The sequence below is a fragment of the Centrocercus urophasianus genome, unplaced genomic scaffold (assembly GCF_019232065.1).
Source record: "Centrocercus urophasianus isolate 14NV4802_14NV808 unplaced genomic scaffold, USGS_Curo_1.0 seq_20, whole genome shotgun sequence".
Lineage (NCBI taxonomy): Eukaryota > Metazoa > Chordata > Aves > Galliformes > Phasianidae > Centrocercus > Centrocercus urophasianus.
This window is the reverse complement of record NW_024884756.1, coordinates 7941705-7962731: the sequence shown is the minus strand read 5'-3', so window position 1 is coordinate 7962731 and position 21027 is coordinate 7941705. Positions and strand designations below refer to the sequence as shown.

Here is a 21027-nt window from a genome sequence, read left to right as displayed (position 1 = left end):
CGGCGGAGAGTTGAGGGAGGGAGTCATGGTGCCCTGGGAGCCCTCCGCGCCCCGGCAGTGCGGCGGCTGGACGCTGTGCGACTGCTGCTGCTGGCTGCTGCTGCCCGCCGCGCTGCTGCTGCTCGCCCGCCCCGACAAGCTGGCGGCCTTCCCTACCTCCCTGAGCGACTGCCAGACGCCCACCGGCTGGAACTGCTCCGGTGAGAGCGCCGGGGAGCCAGCGGGGCCGGGCGCGCGGCCGTGGCGTCGGGCAGAGCTGCGGGCTGCCCGAGTCCGGCGGGAGCTCCGAGCTGCGCCCGACGTGTCCCGGCCGCGTCCGGCCGCTGCGCGGGGGTCGGGGAGCCGAGAGCCGCTGGGCTCCTCCCGGGAACGGCGCGGGGCTGCGGAGCTGCGGAGCGCGGCTCGTTCGGTCGCGGCTGCAGGAATCGGGACTTGTGTTCGCAGTGGTGCGAGGAAAGGGAGATAGGGGGAAAAAGTGCGCTGGAAACGAGGGCTGATGGGGAGACCGAGGGGGGAACGGGCGAAGGAGTGGGGTACCGAGGGCAGAGAAGGACGGCAGGAAATCATCCGTCGCTCCCCGATGCTGACATCTTCCTCCGCTTTGCATTCGAGGTTACGATGACAGAGAAAACGATCTCTTTCTCTGCGACACCAACACCTGTAAATTCGATGGGGAGTGTTTGAGGATCGGAGACAGCGTGACTTGCGTCTGTCAGTTCAAGGTAAGGAGATTGATATTTCCTCCCCTAATTCGTTAATGAGAGCACGAGGCGCGGCGCTCCCGCTGTCACCTGTCACTCGGCGGCGCGGGGAAGTTGGAGGCGCAGCCTGGCAGCGTGCGGCGGGCAGCCGGGGAGCCAACTGGTGGCACGGGGACAGGAGCTCTGCTGGGGAAGGCAGACGCTGCGGCTTCACGCGTCCCCTCGGTCCGCAGCTACCGCTGTCCGTTTCTGACTGTTCTTCTGCCCTTTGAAGGAGGAGTTGGAGATGAATTTAGGGAGGGCTCTGATACAGATCGCGGCTTATTGTATTCGGAGTTCTGATCTCGTTAAAGAAATGGATCTGTAATGTGCTTATGCAATGTTTTGAGGAAGGGCTGCGTGGTGACGGCGCTTCTGACCGTGTGTCTGCCCAGCTGATCGGATTAGGGAAAAATCCCTCTGTTCCAAACCGGGAGCTCCCTTTGCGTTAATGGAGCTGGAGCGGGCGCTGGTAGCTGCCCCCGCTCCTTGTCCCCGCAGCATCCCAGGCATCCTCAGGGTCGGGCAGCTTTCTTAGGAAGGGTTCATGTGCTGGGCCGACCTGCAAGTAGCTGTGCTTTCCGCACTGACCTGAATAGAGCCCGGGCGTTCGAGGGGCTGTGCGTATCTCTGCCTGTGTGTTTCTGCCTGTATTCCCTGTCGTCTGTGGTGTTTTAACGTCAACTTGTGCAACTTGTGGTGCTGCCGGGAGCGCTTGCAGCCCGGCAGGCCACTGACACGGCTCGGGACGGTGTGTGCCCGCAGTGACTGATGCACTACTGGGCTCTGATAGGCTGTTTGCTTGGAAGCCCCGTGAGCACTGTGCTGTTCCTAGAGCTAAATCTATCTCTGGAGAAAAATCCCAGGCGATCAACTCCTGCCTTTACAGCAAAGGAATTCTCAGTAATGAGAGCACGGCAGGTGTTTGCTAAGGTGCTGTGGTTCCCTACTCGCCGTGTGGCTTTTAATTCCATCTCTGATTTGCCTGCATCACAAACCGTGCGACGGAGCCCCGCTGTGAGCGGCGTGCCGAGGGACGTTGTGCTGCGGCTCAGCGTGTGCGGGGATTTCAGGGTTCTCTTTCGAAGAATGAGCTGTAACGCGGCGTGGCGCTGCCCGGTCCTGTTGCAGGGGCCGGTGTGCTGCTGCCTGGCCCTGCCCTCGGTCCTGCAGGGGACATGGGAACACATGGAAGGGAACTGGGTAATGGCTGTAGGGCCATATCTGTGAGATGCGCTGCTGGGCTCTGCGGGAGGGATGTGCCTACCCACGCAGCGGCAGGTGATGGGCAGGGAGCTGCGTGCCGGTGGGAGATGAGTCCCCGGGGAGGTGCCTGTGGCTGGATGAGGTGGGCAGAGCCCCAGGGTTGGGTGGAAAAGCCTTCTGGACACGTTCACAAGATCTTTCCCGGGGCGAGGGGTCCTTCGTCAGAACTCAGTGCCCCATTTTGGTGACAGCTCGCTGGGTGATAGTGAGCAAATCAATAGCAGATGCCTCATCACTATAATTACTTGTTATGTTTTCTCCAGAATTTGCCAGGGGCTTTCACTGCAGCTTGAGAAAACAGACAGGGACTGAAAGCTAATTCTGCCTCCTCACTGTCTGAAAGGCCTGGGCTGGCCAGCATGGGGCTTGGGGGGCTGCAGAGGCAAACTGGGACTGCTGCAGAGGGAAACTGCTGCAGCTTTGGTTTGGTTTGTTTCTTTGGTGCGTTGTTTTTTTTGTTTTTGTTTTTTTTTTTTTGTGTGTGTGTGTGTGTGTGTTTTATTTGTTTTTAGTTTTTCAATATTAGCTCCATTTGTTGGACATGATTGATAAAATTCCTGTTATATTGTTTGAGAGGGCATACCCAGTCGGACTGATGTAGAAGGTGTAAGTGGGGCTCTTTCTCCATAGAGCAGCAGGCACATGCTGAGGCAGGGGTTCCTGTTGCTTGACTCCCTCTTGCTCCTTCACAAAGCCATGCCCTGTTCCCTGTCTCCCCATGGTAAGCTGTTCTGTGGGGCACAGTACCACATCTCGCTCTGCCCAGGGGGCGTGCTGTCCCAGCCGTGGGTCTGAGCATGGTGGCAGCCACCTCCCTCCTACCCTGCACAGCAAGCCCATCAGGGCTGTGGCTGGATGCACTGTACCTTAGTCTTCCAAAGCCATCAGGAGCCCATCATCTCTTCCGCTCAGATCTTGTGAACGTGTCCAGAAGGCTTTTCCATCAAGGTTGCACCTCATGACCAAGACGGCAAACGTTAAGTGCTCGGTGTGTGGGGAGCCCTCCTTCTGTGCGTTGAGTCCCTCGCATCTTTCAGTAGCGGTGGAGCTGTAGCTCACCTGCCAGCTTGCTGCCTGCTATTTCACTTCTGGAATATAGTGTCGTGTTACGTGGCTCCTAACATAGCCACTATTTGGGGAGTGAAGCCTGAGAGAAGGAGGAGGTCAAACTTCCAACAGCACTACAAGGAGGAGGAGGTGCATGGGTTCACCGGTCTCTTCAGAAAGCAAACCTTGTACTTCCAGCACTGATCCCAGCACTTGCAGGATTGTCTTGTCTCCAGCTGTGGTTGTGACTGCACAAGGCTGCTCATGCTGAGAATGCAGGTGACTTGGATGCACTTATTTCCCTTCTTTACAGGTATATTTTAAGAACCCACATATGAGAGAATCTGACGATATGGCACTGTGCTCCTGGGTTTATTGAGATTCGAAATGGATTTCAGTGTGCGTTCCAACAGGCCTTTAGGGATGGAGAGTTGTGATCATGTCCAGAGCTTGATCTGTCGAGTCTTAAACCAATACCAAAAACATGTTGTTAGACTGAGGAAGCCATGCCAAGGAAGCCAAGTCAAGGTCTGATGTTCTCTATTGTGAGGAAGAAGCTTGCCAGCTACCTGAGCACTGATGCTGTGACCTTCCCTTCAGCGGTCTTGTTGTGACTTCCAGAATGGTTTCACTATGGCCTTTAGAGTCAGCCCAGCTCAGAACAAGGCAGCACTTACCTGGAAGCTCTCACCTGTTGCACTCCCACCAGCAGCTCCCCACTTCAGCGTTCTCCATCCAAGCAGCAGCTGTATGGAATGAGTGATGGGAGAGATGGGCAGTGATCAAGAAATGCATGAGGGACCATTCCAGCTGGAGAAAGGAAAAGGTGGATCACCAGTTGTCATTGTGATGGGCCAGCTATCTCTGCTGTCCACATCCAAATTTGGGTGAGTCAGGAGCCACAGGAGAGATGGAAGAACCTCTGTGAAAAAAATGACACCTTCCCAGGGCCCTCTGTCTGGTGTCTCTCAGATACCTTCTAAATCTGCTGAGCTTTGGAAGTTCTGGCCCAGGTGCCAGAAGCAACCGGGACCCGTGGCTCAGGATTTCATTCCTGACATCTCACATTGCTAGCGTAGGGCTGCTTGGCCTTTCAGATTTGAAGCTAAAAGTCCATGTAAAAGATCGTCTTTGGCTCTGGGCAAAACCAGCAGAGTTCCCACTGTGTTTTTTGGGAGTAGGGTCCAGCATTGTTTCTGTGTGTATCAAAGCCTATTGAGATGCTTTGGGTTGGATTCTGAACTGATTGCTCTGCCAAGAAGTCCCATGGGTGTCAAGGAGAGAGGGAGTGTAAAAACAAGACTGACTCAGCTCTTCGTGCTCTAGAAAATTTGCATGATTGTGTTAATTGTCCTGGTTAAGTATTCCAGATCACCTTCCAGCATTTGTTGTCGAGCTGCTGGATGAGGTTGGTGTTTTTTGCTTGCAACATTCCTCAGGTTTGGAGCACAACTGTGACAATAGACTGTGACACGTTTTAATGGGCTGTTAAAAATTTCTGCGTGGGTAGCACCTCATCAGGAGAGGAAGGGAAAGATTTTCACTGCTGCTATGTGTCCGGCTCTGAAGGAAGAGGATGCTGCAGGTGGGACGCGGCTCTGAGATCTGAGAAAATACAACACATGGGGAAAATGTCATTTGTTTTAGCCCAATCAAAATGTCACTCTGACCAACTATGAATAATTCGTTGGCAGCTGCTGCGTGTGGAGGCCTGCAATGAATGCCATCTAAGCAACTGTTTGTGATGCTGGTTTCTGTAGTCGCTCACCTCGAGGCCTATTTGGTCTGCATGGCTCAGTTCTGTGCGTTAAGCTGTGAGCACACCTCAGCTGCTTTGTGGCATGAGGTAGCCAAATAGGGGGTATGGCTTCTTTAATTTTCATTTGGGTTTAAGCAGAGGTGAGCATTTGTAAATAATAATTGTGATCATTTCATTTGTTATAATTAAACAATGAGGCATACCAGGAGTACGGTAATCATGAGATAATCATATCCCTGGCGTAATTACCACGTACAGGGCACATCCAAGAATCTTTAAGCCTCAGAGTGTGATTATCTGATGATAACTGCACCCTGTAGGTTGCCCAATTTTCTCTACTAAATGGAATTATTTTTATTAAAACGAGCAGAAGAGGGCAAAGCTGCCCTGCAGCGGTGGAGGGGGAAGGCAGAAAGTGTAGGCAGCAGGGCAGGGCTCGTGGCTGGTAGGAGCACAGCCGTGGTATGGGGACCTGGAGCCCCCAGCATCCTGGGTGCAGCATCTGGCCCACAGCAAAAGGGATGGATGCCTTTTGGTCCAAGATCTCTTGGAAATGATTGCCCTCTGTCCCATCAGTTCTCATTATGGCTAAGTGCTTAAATAGAGAGTTATGTGCACGCAGACGGACGCTTCTCTGCATGCAAAGGACCGGCTCTGTAGCAGGGAGGAGGATGGCTGGCTGCAATTTGCCTGTTGCCGTCCAATAGAAGCGCATGAGCTGCTGCTGGGGAGCTGCTTTCCTTGCTGGGTGTTCCCTGCCTGGATGTGCTCATCTTCATGGGAAGGCAGTTCTGTGGGTATTTGCCCGGGGTTGTCTCATGATTCTCTCCCTCACTTCTTTTACACATCCCTCTTCTCTAGCAAAGGGCAGAGGCAGTGCCTCCCTCCCACCGTTCTCCTGGTGGTTGCGTGCTGTGGGATGGGGGGCACACAACCTCGGGCTGCCCCATCCCTCTGCACGGCTAACGCTGCTGTTCTGTGTCCTTGCAGTGCAACAATGACTACGTGCCCGTCTGCGGCTCCAACGGTGACACCTACCAGAATGAGTGCTACCTGAAGCAGGCTGCCTGCAAGCAACAGAGCGAGATACTGCTTGTCTCCGAAGGATCGTGTGCGACCGGTACGTAGCAGAGAGCTGCCTCTGCTGAGGGCTGGAGCCCTGTGAATCCTTCCTTTGAGCTCATTGGGGGTTAATTCACTGCAGTCTTGATTGTGAGAAGATGCTGCTGCCGTCCTTTGTTTCAAAATAAGTTTAATTTGACAGAGTGCAATGCAGAAGTTGGTGATTTTTTTTTTTTTGTCTGTATCTTGTGTTGCTGGTCAGTCAGTGTATGCTTATGGTGCAGTTCGACAAGTCATTGGGAGAGGATAACCATAGCAAGCAGATGCCAGATGAATGGATGGGCATCTGACTCATAGCAACCCCCTCTGTAATCTGCAGAGAGTGGGACTGGAGCAGCACTGCCCCTAAGGCAATCTCTTCAGTTGTTCCTTGCGGGGCTGGGTTCCCAGCTGGTGTAGCTCAGCAGAGCTCTGCTGTCTGTAGTGAGCCACACCAACTCCCACCAGCTGAGGATTTAACCTCACCACACTTGTATGGCGACTGCTGAATCTTGGCCTGAACCTCTGATTGATCACATGAGGTGAGCCATGAATCAGCCATGGGAGCACAGGTGAAGGCAATTCACCTGGTGCTGCCGGAAAGAGAGGAGCCTGGCTCCACCTCTCCTAGACCCATTTAAGAGCTGACTGCCAGTGGGAAGGATCTCTTCTGGAGATTCTCTCCACTGGAGTTTCCCACGTGAGCTCAGGGTAGGGTGAGGGTCTTTCTTTTCCGCTCTAGTATAGTAACTACATAGCCAAACTCTCAGATAAATCATAACATTTGTATTTTCATTGATTGTACAGTGCTTAATGAACGGGTCCGTGCAATCACTTATTTTCCTGGGTTTGTTGGAAAAATCTCATTAAAGAGCACATGTGAAAACTGACTGGTGTTTGAGACTCCCGTGTTTAACTTTGAGCATCAAGAGCTATTTGTGTCTCTGCTTTCATGGAGCAGCAAGGAAAGCAAATGAGCAAAATCCATCAGAAAAACAGAGTTGCCTAAGTGCAAGGGTTCTTGATGTTTTTCTTCTGTGCTCAGTGTCTGTTAGAGCTGGGCAGTGAAGTTCACTTGAAAAGAATAGAAGGAGTAAGGCTTTGTTCTTGAGAGAGCCTTTTAAACTTAAGGCAGACTTTTTTTTCTCAGGTGAGGACAGAGGAGTTGATAAAAAGTACATCAGACAAACTTTGTGCAGTGCCATGATTTTTGTGTTTGATGCATCGGAGAGAAAAAGCTTTTTCCTGGAAATTTTGTTTTTCTCTGAAGCTGTTACCTGGCAATTTTGAATAGGAGTGAGGAAAAAAAAAAAAACCAACAACACTCATGCTCAATTTTTTTTTTTCTTCTGTGAAGTGGTATTAAGTGAGGCTCAGACTGACAAAGCCTATTGTGGCACAGGATTCCTTTTGCCCTGTAAATTCTCTCAGCACAGCAACTCTTTCTTTTCTTATTTGTTTGAAAACAAACAAACAAAAAAAAGAACAAGGCCTTACTTTTTGGTTAAAGGGATTTGATCAAGTTTGAATGCATTGCTTCATCTTTTCCTACTCTAGCTCGCTACTGGCAGTGGGATGGTGCAGAGTGATACACAGGGCTGCCAGCCTCCACAGAGACCTGTGCCACTGGGGGCTTGGTGGAGGTGCAGGCTTCACAATGTAGGGGCAGGAGGAAAGCATGAGATCCCTCCCTGCAAAGAGACAGAGAATACAGGGAAACACTATAATTATCTGTTTACTTTTCCAAACCCCTTTGGCTTTTCTCCCACTTAGGATGACCAGTTTGCACTACAAGACTGAGCCACTTTTATGACAGACTTATTGAAATGGAGCTAGCACATGCAAGCCAGTTCAGATCCACCAGACCCTACTGTCAGTAAACTTGACATAACAGTTCATGGGGTGACTGGATCCCCAAGCAGCCATCTCAAACTCTTTCTGTTCCTCTTGATGTTGATGAATGGATAAATGCTGAGAAGGGCATCCTTTCTCTCTGGGAGAATTCTGTAGCCCTTCTAAGTGTGGGTTTGGTTAGAAAGCATCATAATGAAGTTCTTGGAGATTGAGACATCGCACTTGGGTTTGCACTTGAGTTTGTGCATCTGGTTGTTCCATCCTAAAAAAACAGTGAGCATGAGTAAAATAAAGCACTTGGCTTTGAAACTCAGCAACAGCCTTGACAGAAATAGCGTTTTAATTATTTATCTGAAGAGCTTTGGATGAGAGTTTCAGTGGTTGATTCTAACTGGTTGTGATCTACTGAGGTGTTCTGTACAGACGATGGCACGCGTTTCCAGTCAGTCTGGGCTCAGACAGATGTGTTTAAAAGCCCTGTTTGATGCTGACTGTTTCCTAGTGGCCATGTGAAGCAACTCTGCACAACTGTTGGGAACAAAGCTCCTGGAGCTGCTTTATCAGTCGCAGTACAACAAAATGAGGCAGAGGCTTCTGAGAACATCACAGCACTCCAGGGCTTAAGTTATTTTAGTCTTATATAGAGACTATAAAGTAAGGGAGTTCAGACATGAGTAAGGCAGCTTGAGTGAACTGTGTTCAGATTAGATCTCTGTAATTTACCCAGGGATGACATCAAACATAAGATACGATGTAATGCATTTAACTGAACAGTCTTGCCTTACATGCTTACAGGACATACAGCAGCACATGAATATAAATTTCATTCTGTTCTCTTCTCAGATGCTGGCTCAGGATCTGGGGATGGAGGTAAGAGCCCTCTTCTGATATTACTCTACGCTCGTTGTCTTTTGCAATTTCAGCTTCTAAGTGGATGTGCTTTGCAGTTTAGTTGTTACACTACATATTGTCTGTTGTTTGGCTTTTTTTCTGAAAAAGTGACATTTTGCATTTGAGTCAAGCTGCAGCCCAGTAATGACATGCTGTTTTCTAGGGAAATTCAGAAAGCTGTGTTCCTTCTAATAGGACTTGGAATTATTCATAGGTTATGCTAGGAGCTCTATCTCCATCTACTGTTACTGTTGCACTTGTTTGTTCTGTTCTTAGAGAGCTATTTCTTCCTGTTTTTAACACGTGAGCCAAACCCTTGGCTTCTCCTTGCTGGAGGATTCAAAGCAAATATTTTGTGGCAGTGGAGAGCATTCTTTTGAAGTTACGAAGCAATGTCATGGGAGAAGAATGGTGTGTTTTTTGTAAGAACAACAGCAGCAAAAGCAAACACAGAAATGGAAATAGTCCAAACCCTTTGATGCATTTGTAACCTACTGTAAAACAGCAGCAAACTTGCATATAAACTGGAGGGTGAATTTGTGGGTTTTCTTTTTTTAATTTCTTAGATGAAGTGATTTATGGATTTGCTGGTTCACCACAGATCCTGGCACGTGTGACTAGTGCTTCTTGGGAGTATACATGGTGGCTTTGGGTAGAGCCCTACCTCAGGGTAGGCAGTGTGCCTCTGGGAACTGCTGCTTCCTAGAGGCTGGGAAGCACGAGGGCTAGTTGGGGCAGCCAGTCCTGTGGTTTTGCTTACTAGTACACTAGAGTGCGCAGTGTGCAAGTAGTATTCTCACCTGTAAAGTGGTAGTTGCAGGAGATCTGATTGTCACATACTGAACTTCAAGTTTCACAGTTGAAAGTATTACCTCTCATATTCAAAAACTATTCCTGTCTTGCTGTTGCGTCCTTCTATATTGTCTTTCTAACTGGATCAGTTAATAGAGATTCAAAGACTAAAAGAAATCTACACTTCAATTTATTCTTGAGATGGGGCCATCAGGCACATGGTTAATAAATCTATTTTCAAATGATGACTTTTGTGTGGCTTTTCTCAGGTATGTGCCAAGGAGAATGCGTAAGGCTTCCAGTTTGTTTTGTAAGTGGTGGTGAGGCAGAGTGGGGGAACAAACTTGGCCACTATGAAATCCGTACTTAGAAAGCATAGGATTTTAAAAGCAGGATTTCCAAACAATTTCATTTGAAGAGCTGAGGTTGACAGAAGACGAGCAGAAGAGGACTGTGGGGACTGACTAGGCAGATAGTTAAGGAAGCAAATTTGTGAAGTAGACAGAGTCAAGTTGGTGTGTGTTTTTGAAGGTCTACAAAGCTGCCTTGTATTATGCAAGATTTAGTAGGCAGCCACTGCTGTTCACAAAGTACAAAAGTATATTTATGTGCCCTAAGAAGCTAAATCCAGCCAAGTAAATATTGTCACTACATCATTCTTTACTACACACAGTCTTGTTGTAAAAGCTGTAATAAATTTTGGATGTCACTACAATAAGTCTTTTAAAATCCACTCTTAACAGTCATGAGTGGAAAGTTGTTCTATGAGAAGTCTGAGATCTTAGTTTATTTGCTGTTTTTGTTTTTTTGTTTTTTTTTTTTTTTTTTTGTTTTTTTTTTTTAACTGAGAATTTCCCTTTCTGATGCATCTCCAAGCAATCTTGGTTAACAGCCCTGGGGACTGTGGTGGGCACAGGAGAACAGCACATTCTACTGGGCGCAGGGGGTCGGGAGGCTCTCAGTGAATGCCTTTTCCAACAAAATCCAGGCAAGTAACATCAGGGCTGGGATATCAAAGAGATCTCTTGCTTGGTGCAGGATCTGGGACAAGAGGATCTGTACTTGGTGTGTTAAGGAGAGAGTCTGGGTAGGGCTTGCTCTCATAGGTAGGTGGACTTCCAGCTGAGGCACTTCCAAGAGGTGATCCTTCAGTGTGAATTGTTCAGGACTTGCCTGCACATTTTTGTGTATCGTTTACAAGCTGTGAGGTGAATGGCCCAGCTTTCTGGTGGACTTGTATCTTGTGATTGGAATTATGTAGTCTGATAGTGTACTCTCCTAACAGGGAATTACCTCAAATTTGCTGGCTAGTGTAGTCGTGTTTTCCAGTTCTTGGAGCATAGCAAGCTTTTTGCGTTGAGATGGTTTTCTCTGTAGCTGGTAACAGTTGAGCTCTCAATACTACCTCATCTCTATGAGTCTCTGTCATGTGAAATTATTATCGGTTGATTCAGAAATTCCTGGAAAAGGAGTTGGTGCAATGGGCAGATACACAACCACACTATGTGGTCACAAAAACCTCATGTTCTCAGGAATCAGGCTAGAGCAGGGATGGTATAACCAGGGGGCGTGTTCTGCCAACCACGTTTCCTTCTGTTCATCCCCACATGAGTTTGCAGTGAGTTTGTCCCAGTTTAATATTTGGGATTTGTGGTTTTTGTTTTTACTTCCAGGCTTGCTGAAACTGGGGGGGGTGGGGGTGGGGGGGTCCTAGCTTCCTGTGCTTTAACATCCTGGGGGCTTTCCAGAGGTGATTTAATACTCCGTCAGGCAGCAATAGCATATTCAGTACAGCACAACAAAAGTCCCCTTATTTGCGGAGCAGTGGGGGGATTTTAAGGTCATTAGTTTACTGAGCTATCAGCACGCACTCACTTCTGGGGATATCCAGGAAACATGTAAGAACAGTAGGTGTTCAAGTTTTGCTCTGCAGAAGATGCTTTTTTCCTGTAAATGGGGGCTAAAAATGAAGAATCAAGAGTTGCTTCTTTGTTTTGATTGCAGAAGCTGGGAGTGTGGTGTGGAATAATTTAAAAACCCGTATCATAGAAGGAGGCTAATCAGTGGCAGAAAGAATGAATGTGAAGGAGTTTATACAGAGAGTAATTTAAAGAGATTCCATTCATTTTCATCCATGCTGTTCTCTAGACAGCATAGGATTTTTTTAGAACCCAATGATTCATGGTTTAGTCTTGAGCAGCTTCATAATGAATTCTTGCTTGTTTCCTAGCTTCCTTCAAACAGCAACCAACTTGAGATGCAGTATTTTATTACTATCCTCAGCGGGCTAAGAGCATCTCTCCTTGGTTTCTTTTTTTTTTCTTTTTTTTTTCTTTTTTTTTTTTTTTTTTTTGGCACTGAATTCCTTTCCCCCTTCCCACATGATGTGTTTCTAGTTCTGTCAGTGACCTTGCATTCAGTCTGATGGACGTACAGTGGGTGGTGATGGTGCTTGCTGCAGCTGTGGTCCCAGTACTGAAGAGTGCAGGCGCTTCCATTGAGTTGGTTCCAGAGCCTGATTCAATTTCCACTTAAGTCTTACTTTAATGGGAATCGTATGGGGCCCATTGGGTACGTGCATCTTAGCCAACTTTGATTTTTTTTATGTTAATTCTTTATGATCGAGACTAAAGCAGAATGAAAAAAAAAATATCATAATTCATCAATACAATTGTCACTATTTAATTTACAGCAGCAGCTAGAGGCACTAATTGTAAGATTAGGGCTCCAGGGTGGTACACTCTGGTATTGTAAGGCACTTCCTCACCTTGAGGTAGAGGAAGGAATCCTCGAAGCAGAACCTGAATGTGTGTGAGTTAGGCAGAGGCTGAGAGAAGCTGGCCTGGGGATAACGATGGCTGCTCACAGCCAAACCAGCGCCGTGTCCTTTGAACCATGCACAATCCATAAAGAATGGCAGATTGCACTGTTCTTATGATTGTTCCTAATTTACCGCTCTTAGGCACACCTGAGAATCAGCAGCCTTTTGGGCCATCTTTTTTTTTGCCTTTGTTGTTTTGTATGTGTATTTTGTGGATGAGAGCGGCTTCTTTGTTTGTTTGTTCTCTTCAGTTTATCCCTTAAATCTTAGCGAGAAAATTGAAGTCCTGTGGCTCTTTGTAGGTACCAACATGTTGATCTAATGATAGATTTGGAATGCTTATCTGCCTTTCCATTCAGCTTGGAGATATGTGAGTAAACACATGCACATCATGAATCTGTGTGTAACAAGTCATTTTGAAACCCAGTCAAAAGAGAGAAGAAAGGCTTAACATTTAAAAGCCTGAGTTTTTTGTCTGAGGCAAGCTCTAATGCAACGCATATGTGTTCTTGTACAACCAACAGCCTAACAGCTGCTTTGACCCAGTTGTATTTGCATTTGTCTCCATGCTGGTTTTGCTTGACTAGCTTGGATTCAGCAGCTCTGCTGCTTTTCCCCAAATTTTCCTCTCTGCTTTATTACAAGGCTGATTGATAGGCCGGGCTATGCAGAACACAATGGATATTGCTGTAAACAGCATCCTAGCAATAGTATTTGAGCCAAAATACTCCATAAAACCTGAAGTATATATTGGTTTGAATAAGGCACTGTATTAAATGCAGTACTGATATCACGTATGCAGACACACAGTTTATGGGAAGATAGAGGGACTGCTCTGGTTTAAACTCCAAAAGAAGGGCCATTTGTGTTTTGAGCTATGTGAACTATTGGTTTGTTGTTGCTGTGGGTTGCTTTTGTTTGTTTTTTTTTTTTTTTTTTTTTTGACTGCACGTAACAGATAATGCTTTTTTCTCTCTTGTGAGTTGAGAATATTGCTGACCCCCCATGCTATTACCATCTGCAATAAGGCTGTAGGAAAGCTTCTACCCTAATTTCATTCAGAAGATATGATTTAAAGCATCATCAGAAGGTACAGAAGCAACCATAAGCAGCATGCACTGACTGGGTAAATACCTCTGAAGGGAATGTTTAAATCTTAAATGATTGACCTGACTGTGGATGGTCAGATATATATCTCCTTTGTTAAACAGGTTTTTACCTTGTTAACCTCGACATGGCACCGAGCCCAAACCAATAAGCTCTTTGAAAGGCTGGGTTTATTAGCTCAAGCTATTTGTTGTCCTAATGTGATTACATGACTTTTAGTTCAGGGCTGGCACACATCTGACCTGTATAAGTGTTTAGCTTGGGAAAAGGCCATAATGTCTCTTCAAGGCCTTTAAAGAATTGGGAGAGCGTGGAGTTCCTCTGCTTTTCTTGGCTACGTGAGAAGCATTTGGGGTTTCCCAGGTGATGAACTTTCAGGTCCTTGCGGCTGGCATTTTGTGCTGAGCAGGATGCAGTAAATGTTTTAGAAGTCCTAGGAAGGTATAAAAACGATAGGAGTATCCAGCATTTGGATTCCTGTCAAGCTCTCATTTGAGCTGAGCACTGAGCTAATCGACCCTGCCTGCCTGAGATGCTCAGCAAATCCCTGGAGCTCCTCTGGGCTTGAAGCTGTCCAGGCTCATGTATAAGTACCAGTTTGGAAGATATGTGTCTTGGATTTAGTTGCCTGAGTTCTGCCCACGTTTTGCTTACTGCCTCTTCTACTTCTGAAACTGCAGTGTAAAAATTCCATGCAGTGTGATGTTCCCCCCTCTCCCCCCATACCCCCTTCATTCTTAGTTTGGCCTGTTAATAACTAAGTCTTCGCTGTGTTGTGGCACAAATGCCACCGTGTAGACAGACAACACTGAGGAAAAGAATTGACTGCAGTGAGTGATTTGTGGATTGTTCTCAATTGTTAAAAATTGTTCAAAACCATGAAAATGAATGGAAAATGCAGTGAAGATCCACAGATTTTTTTAAGGCAAAAGGCAGGCATGATTTCCATTTGTAGCCTCTTTCTTAAATGACCCTATTCCTTAGATATATGTATGTATTTTTTAGCACTCCTATTAAAGGGTTCAGAGCTACACAAGGAGGGTATTCACCCACGACAAACCATGCTGAAGACACTCCAGTGTTGCTTTCAAAATCTAAACTCCCCATCCACATCAAAACTGAGCAAAAAAGATAATCCAAAATATCCTACCTAATCACGTGCAGTCTGCAAATCCACAAAGAACTAAGTCACCCAACCAGCAAACAAATCTTATGATACTTTAGCAAACAGATGATAAAGAGGGCATTCTATCACAAGCACTCCTATATTGGTCCGTTACTCAGATATATCAAGAGAGAAATGTAGTGGTCTAGATTTGTCTGCTACATCTCTGTAAAGCTGGATTAATTTTTCTTGTGACAAGCATGGAGTCACTGAAGATTAAGCGTGATGACAGTGAGAGGTGAATGTAGCACATCATTTTGCTTTCCTATGCAGGAAATTCTTCCACTAGAAGAAGGATGTTTCTCAAGCTTTCCACAGACTCTCATACACTTGCTGAGAATACCTTAGTTCTTTATGGGGTCAGAGTGTGTGTTTAATTTTTAGCCTGTCCTTAAACGCTGTTGATGTGAATGACTTTGGCAAGTGGGGCCTCAGGTGCTCTTGGAGTAACCATAAGTTCTTTAGGTCCTGATTTGTTTCTTAGTTACGTGCTCTGTGCCCTAGTGGTTGAAGAAGCTGATTCGCTAGGCGCTTGCTTTGAACTTTGCTGGCGTGACACAGGATTTGTTAGATGCTCTCATGAGATCTAGCAAAGTACAAATGGGGTGAGAGCTGCCAAGTCTCTCTCAAGGTTTATGTACTTCATTTTTGTTAACTCTTTTGTGTCAGGCCTCAGCTGCAGCTGGCAAATTGAATTTATTCTGTGTTGGATGCTTAAATTCCTTTTGTCTAAGAAGATTTCTTGCCTTTTAGAGGTGGATAAATAAGAGCAGAAATTTTGTCAGCTCTTCTTGAAGTCAGTGAGATGACTGCTTGCTAGACGCTTGGTAAGCTAGAGATTGCTGGCTACTTCGTGTAAATGCACATATAGAACAAATTTAATGGGAGTATTGCAGGCTCAAGAGTCCACAACTCATAATAGTGTTCAGACAAGGTAAAATGTTATGGTACAGTGCTACTGGTTCTTACGATGTGGGCACAAGTCTTCCAGCCGGGGTTTTGAATAGTTACAGAAGATGCTTAGATTACCAGTCATAGAATGTCTTTGATTGGAAGGGACCACAAGGATCATCAACCTTCAGCCCTCCTGACACGTTCAGAGCTGCCAACCTCCACGTTTAATACTAGACTAGGCTGCCCGTGGCCTCATACAAACTGGCCTTGAACACCTCCAGGGATGGGGCATCCACAACCTCTCTGGGCAGCCTGTTATCTAGTCCTCTTTGGTCAGGAGAGCACTTGAATGCAAGATAATAGGAAGAACTCCAGACTATTTTGAAAACATCATGATCTGGGGAAGATGTCAAAACTCTTCTATGCTGTTTCATGTTTTTTTTAATGCTTCAGGCTTCTTGATCTCATCTGTTCTGGCTTCATGCAAACTGGATAATGATGGTGCTTATTTAGACCCATTAAAAAGTGAGCTGCTGAAGCGGGACCCTTTTTAGTTTAGCAGCTCCGAATAGCTTTGCAGACAGGAATTTAAAAGAAGGTAGGTAGGGACATTAATTTGGTTTTTGGTGCTTTTGAGAACATGGAGAAGTTGTAAAGGTCTGATAGCATATAAGTATGTAAGTATTCAGAAGGGTAGGGAAAACATCCAGTTATTTATAGGCCTGTCAATCTGACATTGATCGAGGTAGAGCAGGATGTGGCAGATCCAGACCTGCTTAATAAAGAAATAAATGAGAACTAATGCCGAGCAATGTGGGCTGATGTAATAGATTTTGTCAACTAATTGAAATGTTATTTATGAAGCTACAAATTTACTTGATAAAGATGGGAATATTGATGTAGCATACATGGATGTCAGTGAAGTATTTGGCATGCCAGTACACGACACTATGATTAAAGAATAGGAATCATGCAAAATTAACAGCGTAGATGATTAGTAGAGTAACAACTGCCTTTCACAACTCGATTGTTAGTGGTTTTATCACTTTTCTATGGATGGCACAGGTCAGCCTTAGGCTTAGGCTGTTTGTTGTTTTAATGGTTATTTGGGTAGGAACATAGATTGCTCGTTGGCCAACGTACAGCTAAGGTGGCTGGAGGAGTAAGAAATGAACAGATGAGTGAAACAACCCAATCTGAGTCAACAGGCACCTTGGAGTAAGAAGGAGCCTGCCTTCTGATGTGGCCTAATGTCACACCACAGCCATAGAACAGAGATGGAAAACCAGAGGCTTGAGGTTGGTCAAGTCCCTGAGAGAGAATCATAGAGTCCTTAAGAGTTGGAAGGGGCCTTTAAAGATCATCTAGTCTAACTCCCCTGCAATGAACAGGAACATGCACCACTAGATCGGGTTGCTCACGGCATGATCAAGCTTCACTTTGATAGTCTCCAGAGATGGAGCATCCACCACATCCCTGAGCAACCTGTTCCAGTGCTGCACCACCCTCATTGTAAAAGATGTTTTTCTTATATCCAACCTAAATCTACTCTCTCAAAGCTCGAAACCAGTTCCCCTTGTTCTATCACAACAGACCCTAAACAGTCTGTCTCCTGTAGCTCTACTTCTGATACTGAAAAGGAGGATTGGTAGAAAGGAAGCTGGAGCCTTAGCAGTTAATGGGCTAGTTGGGAGATACCCAGCAAGAAAGCTTTACTAGGAAAGCCTTGACGCTCATAGCTTTGTCAGGTGAAAGAAAAAACGTGTGCAGGGGCACTGTCTGTAAGTATCTCTGTGGGAAACAGAAGTGAGCAGAAAAAGTGTTCTTTATTCTGACAGATAAAGGTCTAATGAGATGTCAGGCTGGAAGTATGAGTTAGACATTTGTAAATTTGTCCAAGAAGCACATAGAAGTAAGCAATTAAAAGTTATGTTGGACTCTCTGTCTCTTGACGTTTTCACAGTTGTACATCTAGATCACTCTGTTCAAACATGGAAGGGTTTGAAAGTCACAGGACCTTTGTCATGAGGGATGTCACAGCAGATACACATTGGTCCCTTAATTCTTGGTGCTGTAGTTTAGTTTGCATACTAAGCAGGCTGAGGTAGCATTCAGTAAGATTCCTATGTTAAGAAACGTGGAAGGAAATTGATTATATGCTTATTCACTTAAAAATGCACAGCAGTTTTTCATCTCTGCCCTTTCCCATGTAATTGCGTGCATTTACCATGCAAGTAGTAGAAGAAATGTGGGCGAAGAGAAAACCTCACACATAATGTGCAGCTAATTGTTGTGTATTTAAAAGTAGGTCTCACTGCAGTGCATTTCACTCCAATACTTCTTTCTTTTGTCTGGCATGGATATTATGTGTGGCTGTTGGTCTTTTCCCGGTCACAAACAGGCAGTGTCTTGGAGGCTCTGAGGAACCACCCGTTATTCTTCTCCTTTCTCTTTCTTCTGATATAATGAGACAGAACAGAGAGGAGGATTGCACCTGCAGAGCTCTGAAGTTGGAATGTGTATTGATCGTGATTAAATAACATTTGATTTTATCTGTTATTGCGAAGAGCCTCTCCAGCTTTGATGTGCTAGGATATGTGAGGGGTTTGGGAGGTGGGAGAGAAGGTACCAGAGTAGACTGTGATTAATTGCTTTGGCTCATCGTGTCTTCCACTAGACTCAGAGGCATCTTCATCTTTGTTATAACACCCTTGATAAACAAATAGTCTTTTCTTTTGTTCTGTGCCTGAGATTTTCATCAAAAGAGGAGGGAGCCTGTTATGTGAATCACAAGGCTAGTGCAGGACAAGCCTATGCTGTAATTCATTTGGACAAATGTTGAAATAAATTGATGGACTCAGGTTTGTTTAGATTAGTGGCCTTTTGAAAAATGAGTTGTCCCGTGTGTACAATTTTTCAATCTGTTTACATCTAATTAGCTGTTCAGATTGGCTAAAATTAAGCGATGTCACTTGTAATGCATTCGGAGGTGAAGATATGATAAAACAGGCTCTTTTATAATATCTTTGGTGAGTGGCTCTGAGCACTGGCATAGTGTGAACTCAGGGCATGTGGGAGATCAATCTGCAGTGAGGATCAAATATAATCACGCTGCAATCTCACAAATACAGGGGATGGTGCATAGCATCTCTTATACCAATTCAAAGAGGGAGCAAGTTTTTCTCTTCCATCTTCTTGCATCTCAGCAGTAGGTTTACCAGGCTGGCTGGGGCATTTTGATGGGTGTCTGGCGCTGGACATTGGCATCTTTACCTGTTTTGCTATTGATTCCTGCACTCTGTATTCTTCCCTGGAGACAAGTCATTTGAACAGCTTGAAATCTAAAAACTGACTGCTGCAATGTCAGGTTTCTAATTCTGCAGCTCAGCTGACAGCTCTGGAAAGTCCCTATCAAAGGCAGAAATACATGGCTCTTCAGCAGACTTTGTTCAGCCACCGTATGGCCCCGTTTCTGTCTTACTGCTCCAAAGCCCTACAGGCTTTCACATGCTTCTGACCACAAATTCTGCTGTTGACATGTGAGCTTCTCAACAATTAAGCTGTGCTTATTGTTGCATCGATGCTTTCAGACCGTGACCAGGAAGCAGCACCTTCTTTACAGCAGGAGGCTGTTTAGCTGAAATGCTTAGTCATAGATACACATTGAAGGATATTTTGGCACAGGTTTCCACAAATATTTTTTCAGATGTTTTTGCTAGTTTTAACTTCCTCCCTTGGCTTTCAAAAAGCCTCTTCTTGGTGCCTCATCTCTCCTGTGTTCTGATGTTCCAGCATCTGTGATTGTGCATCGGACTGTTGGTGCTGGGAGTGAAACCTTAGCTCGGTGGGACCAGGCCTCGTTTGGTGGCTCAGGAGTTTGTTGGCACGCTTTTGCTGCCCACTCAAAGCAGCAGAAAGGGATGTTTGAAGGATAACCCTTTACAGGCAGCACGGAGATGCTCAGCGGGTCTATGCTGAGGCTAGCCTTGCTGTGTGTGGGAGCTGGGCTGGGAGCTCCTCACGCTACTCAGTCGGGTCAGGGAGCCAGCTGCTGCCATGCAAAGCAGGGAGGCTCAGCCAGCTACGAGGTCAGGCTATGAGGCTGAGGCCCACACTGCTCCATCCCTGCTGTTGGAGCTCTGTTTGGTCCCCTGGGTCTCTGCCCTCATGCCCTGGTGGTGATGGTCACCCTGCTGTGATGGGGGGCACAGACTGCTGGCAGTGCCAGGCAGGGCTTCCTCGTGTCAGCAGGGGGAGCTCACAACTTACCTGTGCTGTGGGTCTGGGAAAACGCATTGGGGTGTTTTCCTCGGGTTTTCATTGCTGTTGACTTGCTCTGCTCTACAAATTTGAGCCCTTCCATCTCATTGCTTCAGTGTTTTGATGAAGGAGAGGGCACCAAAGGGCTAAGCATCATTTATAGGCAGCAGCAAAAATGTTATTGGCAAAAAGAATATTCTACACGGGCAGAACATCCAGTTTCCAACCAATACAGGTAGTTCTGTAGCTGAGCCATTCGTGTCCCATGTGGATAAGGGCTGGAAATAGGCAGCTTGTTTGCTACAAGGTACACTTTCCTGGATGTCTTTATCTGGGTGACAGATAGGTGCTTTGAGGTTGAATTTTCCCATATGTGGTTCAGAAGGATTTTCTCATTTTTTTTTCTCTATTTGAGAGCAATATCATGAGCACTTTTTGAGTTCACAGTAGTATGTAAGAAATAAAAGGTTTTATAGTTAAGATACTTATTCTTGCTACTTGTAAACAGCAGTTTTAGCAGGCAATGTCTAGTGCTGGGCCGTCTTCAGCAGGATCTTTCTGCATTTTCTTTGTGCCAACCCCCTGCTTAAGGTTTAAATAACTCTTTTCTTGTCTGCTGCATTTGTTTGTTAGAAGAGATGCTTTTGATTTCTCCGGGTGGTCAGGCAGTTCTGTTCAGCTAAGTGTCGTTTATAGAGGTCAACTAGATTGAAAATAATCTACATTTTGGCTCAAGCTACTGCCGGCGCAGGCAAAAAGCAAATACCCTTAATGTGGAAGTAATGCTGAGAAAATTTATCAGTAATTTAAGCATTAGTAAGAACATATTAAGTCATTTTCCAGAACAGTCTTGTTATTTAAAAGCAATTGCAAACACAGAGCACCAGAGGGTTCAGAGTTGAGAAACAAATGGGAGGAAACCGGAATGTTTAGTAGCATAGAAACTCACAAAAAATCTTCTCATCGTGTTTAATGAGACTTTTCAGTAATCTCTTCCTTCTAGAAGAAGAGATTGCTTGTGCAATTCATATAATTAGGAGTATGCACCCTCATTTGTCTTGTACGCAGTGATGAGGCGTATGAGCTGATTTCTTTCTTCCCTTTAAAGTGCTGTGACTTCAAATTAGGGCCACAGAAAGTCATCTTTGGTGTTTCTGTGTTTAATGGCATTGTAGCACTAACTGATCATACGCTGTTAATTTGAAGGGATGTGGAGGAAACGCAGCATGGTGTGCTGTCAGATTGCACAACTTGCTAAGGTCAGGTTAAATTGGAGCCCAGCAACTTGTACAGTGGTAGAAGCTGCTCACACATGCAATACAAGTATCGC

General features: G+C 45.8%; 1 protein-coding gene across 2 annotated transcripts in view; it reads left to right on the top strand.

The window, feature by feature from the left end:
• The first annotated feature begins 25 nt into the window (after positions 1–25).
• TMEFF2 (transmembrane protein with EGF like and two follistatin like domains 2) overlaps positions 26–21027 on the top strand; it is a 108224-nt gene continuing 87222 nt past the window's right edge. For both annotated transcript variants that reach the window (XM_042822339.1, XM_042822338.1), the window contains exons 1-4: positions 26–200; positions 613–722; positions 5803–5932; positions 8611–8637. In XM_042822339.1, the coding sequence (XP_042678273.1) occupies positions 26–200; positions 613–722; positions 5803–5932; positions 8611–8637 (442 nt within the window). The remainder of the gene's footprint in view (positions 201–612; positions 723–5802; positions 5933–8610; positions 8638–21027) is intronic.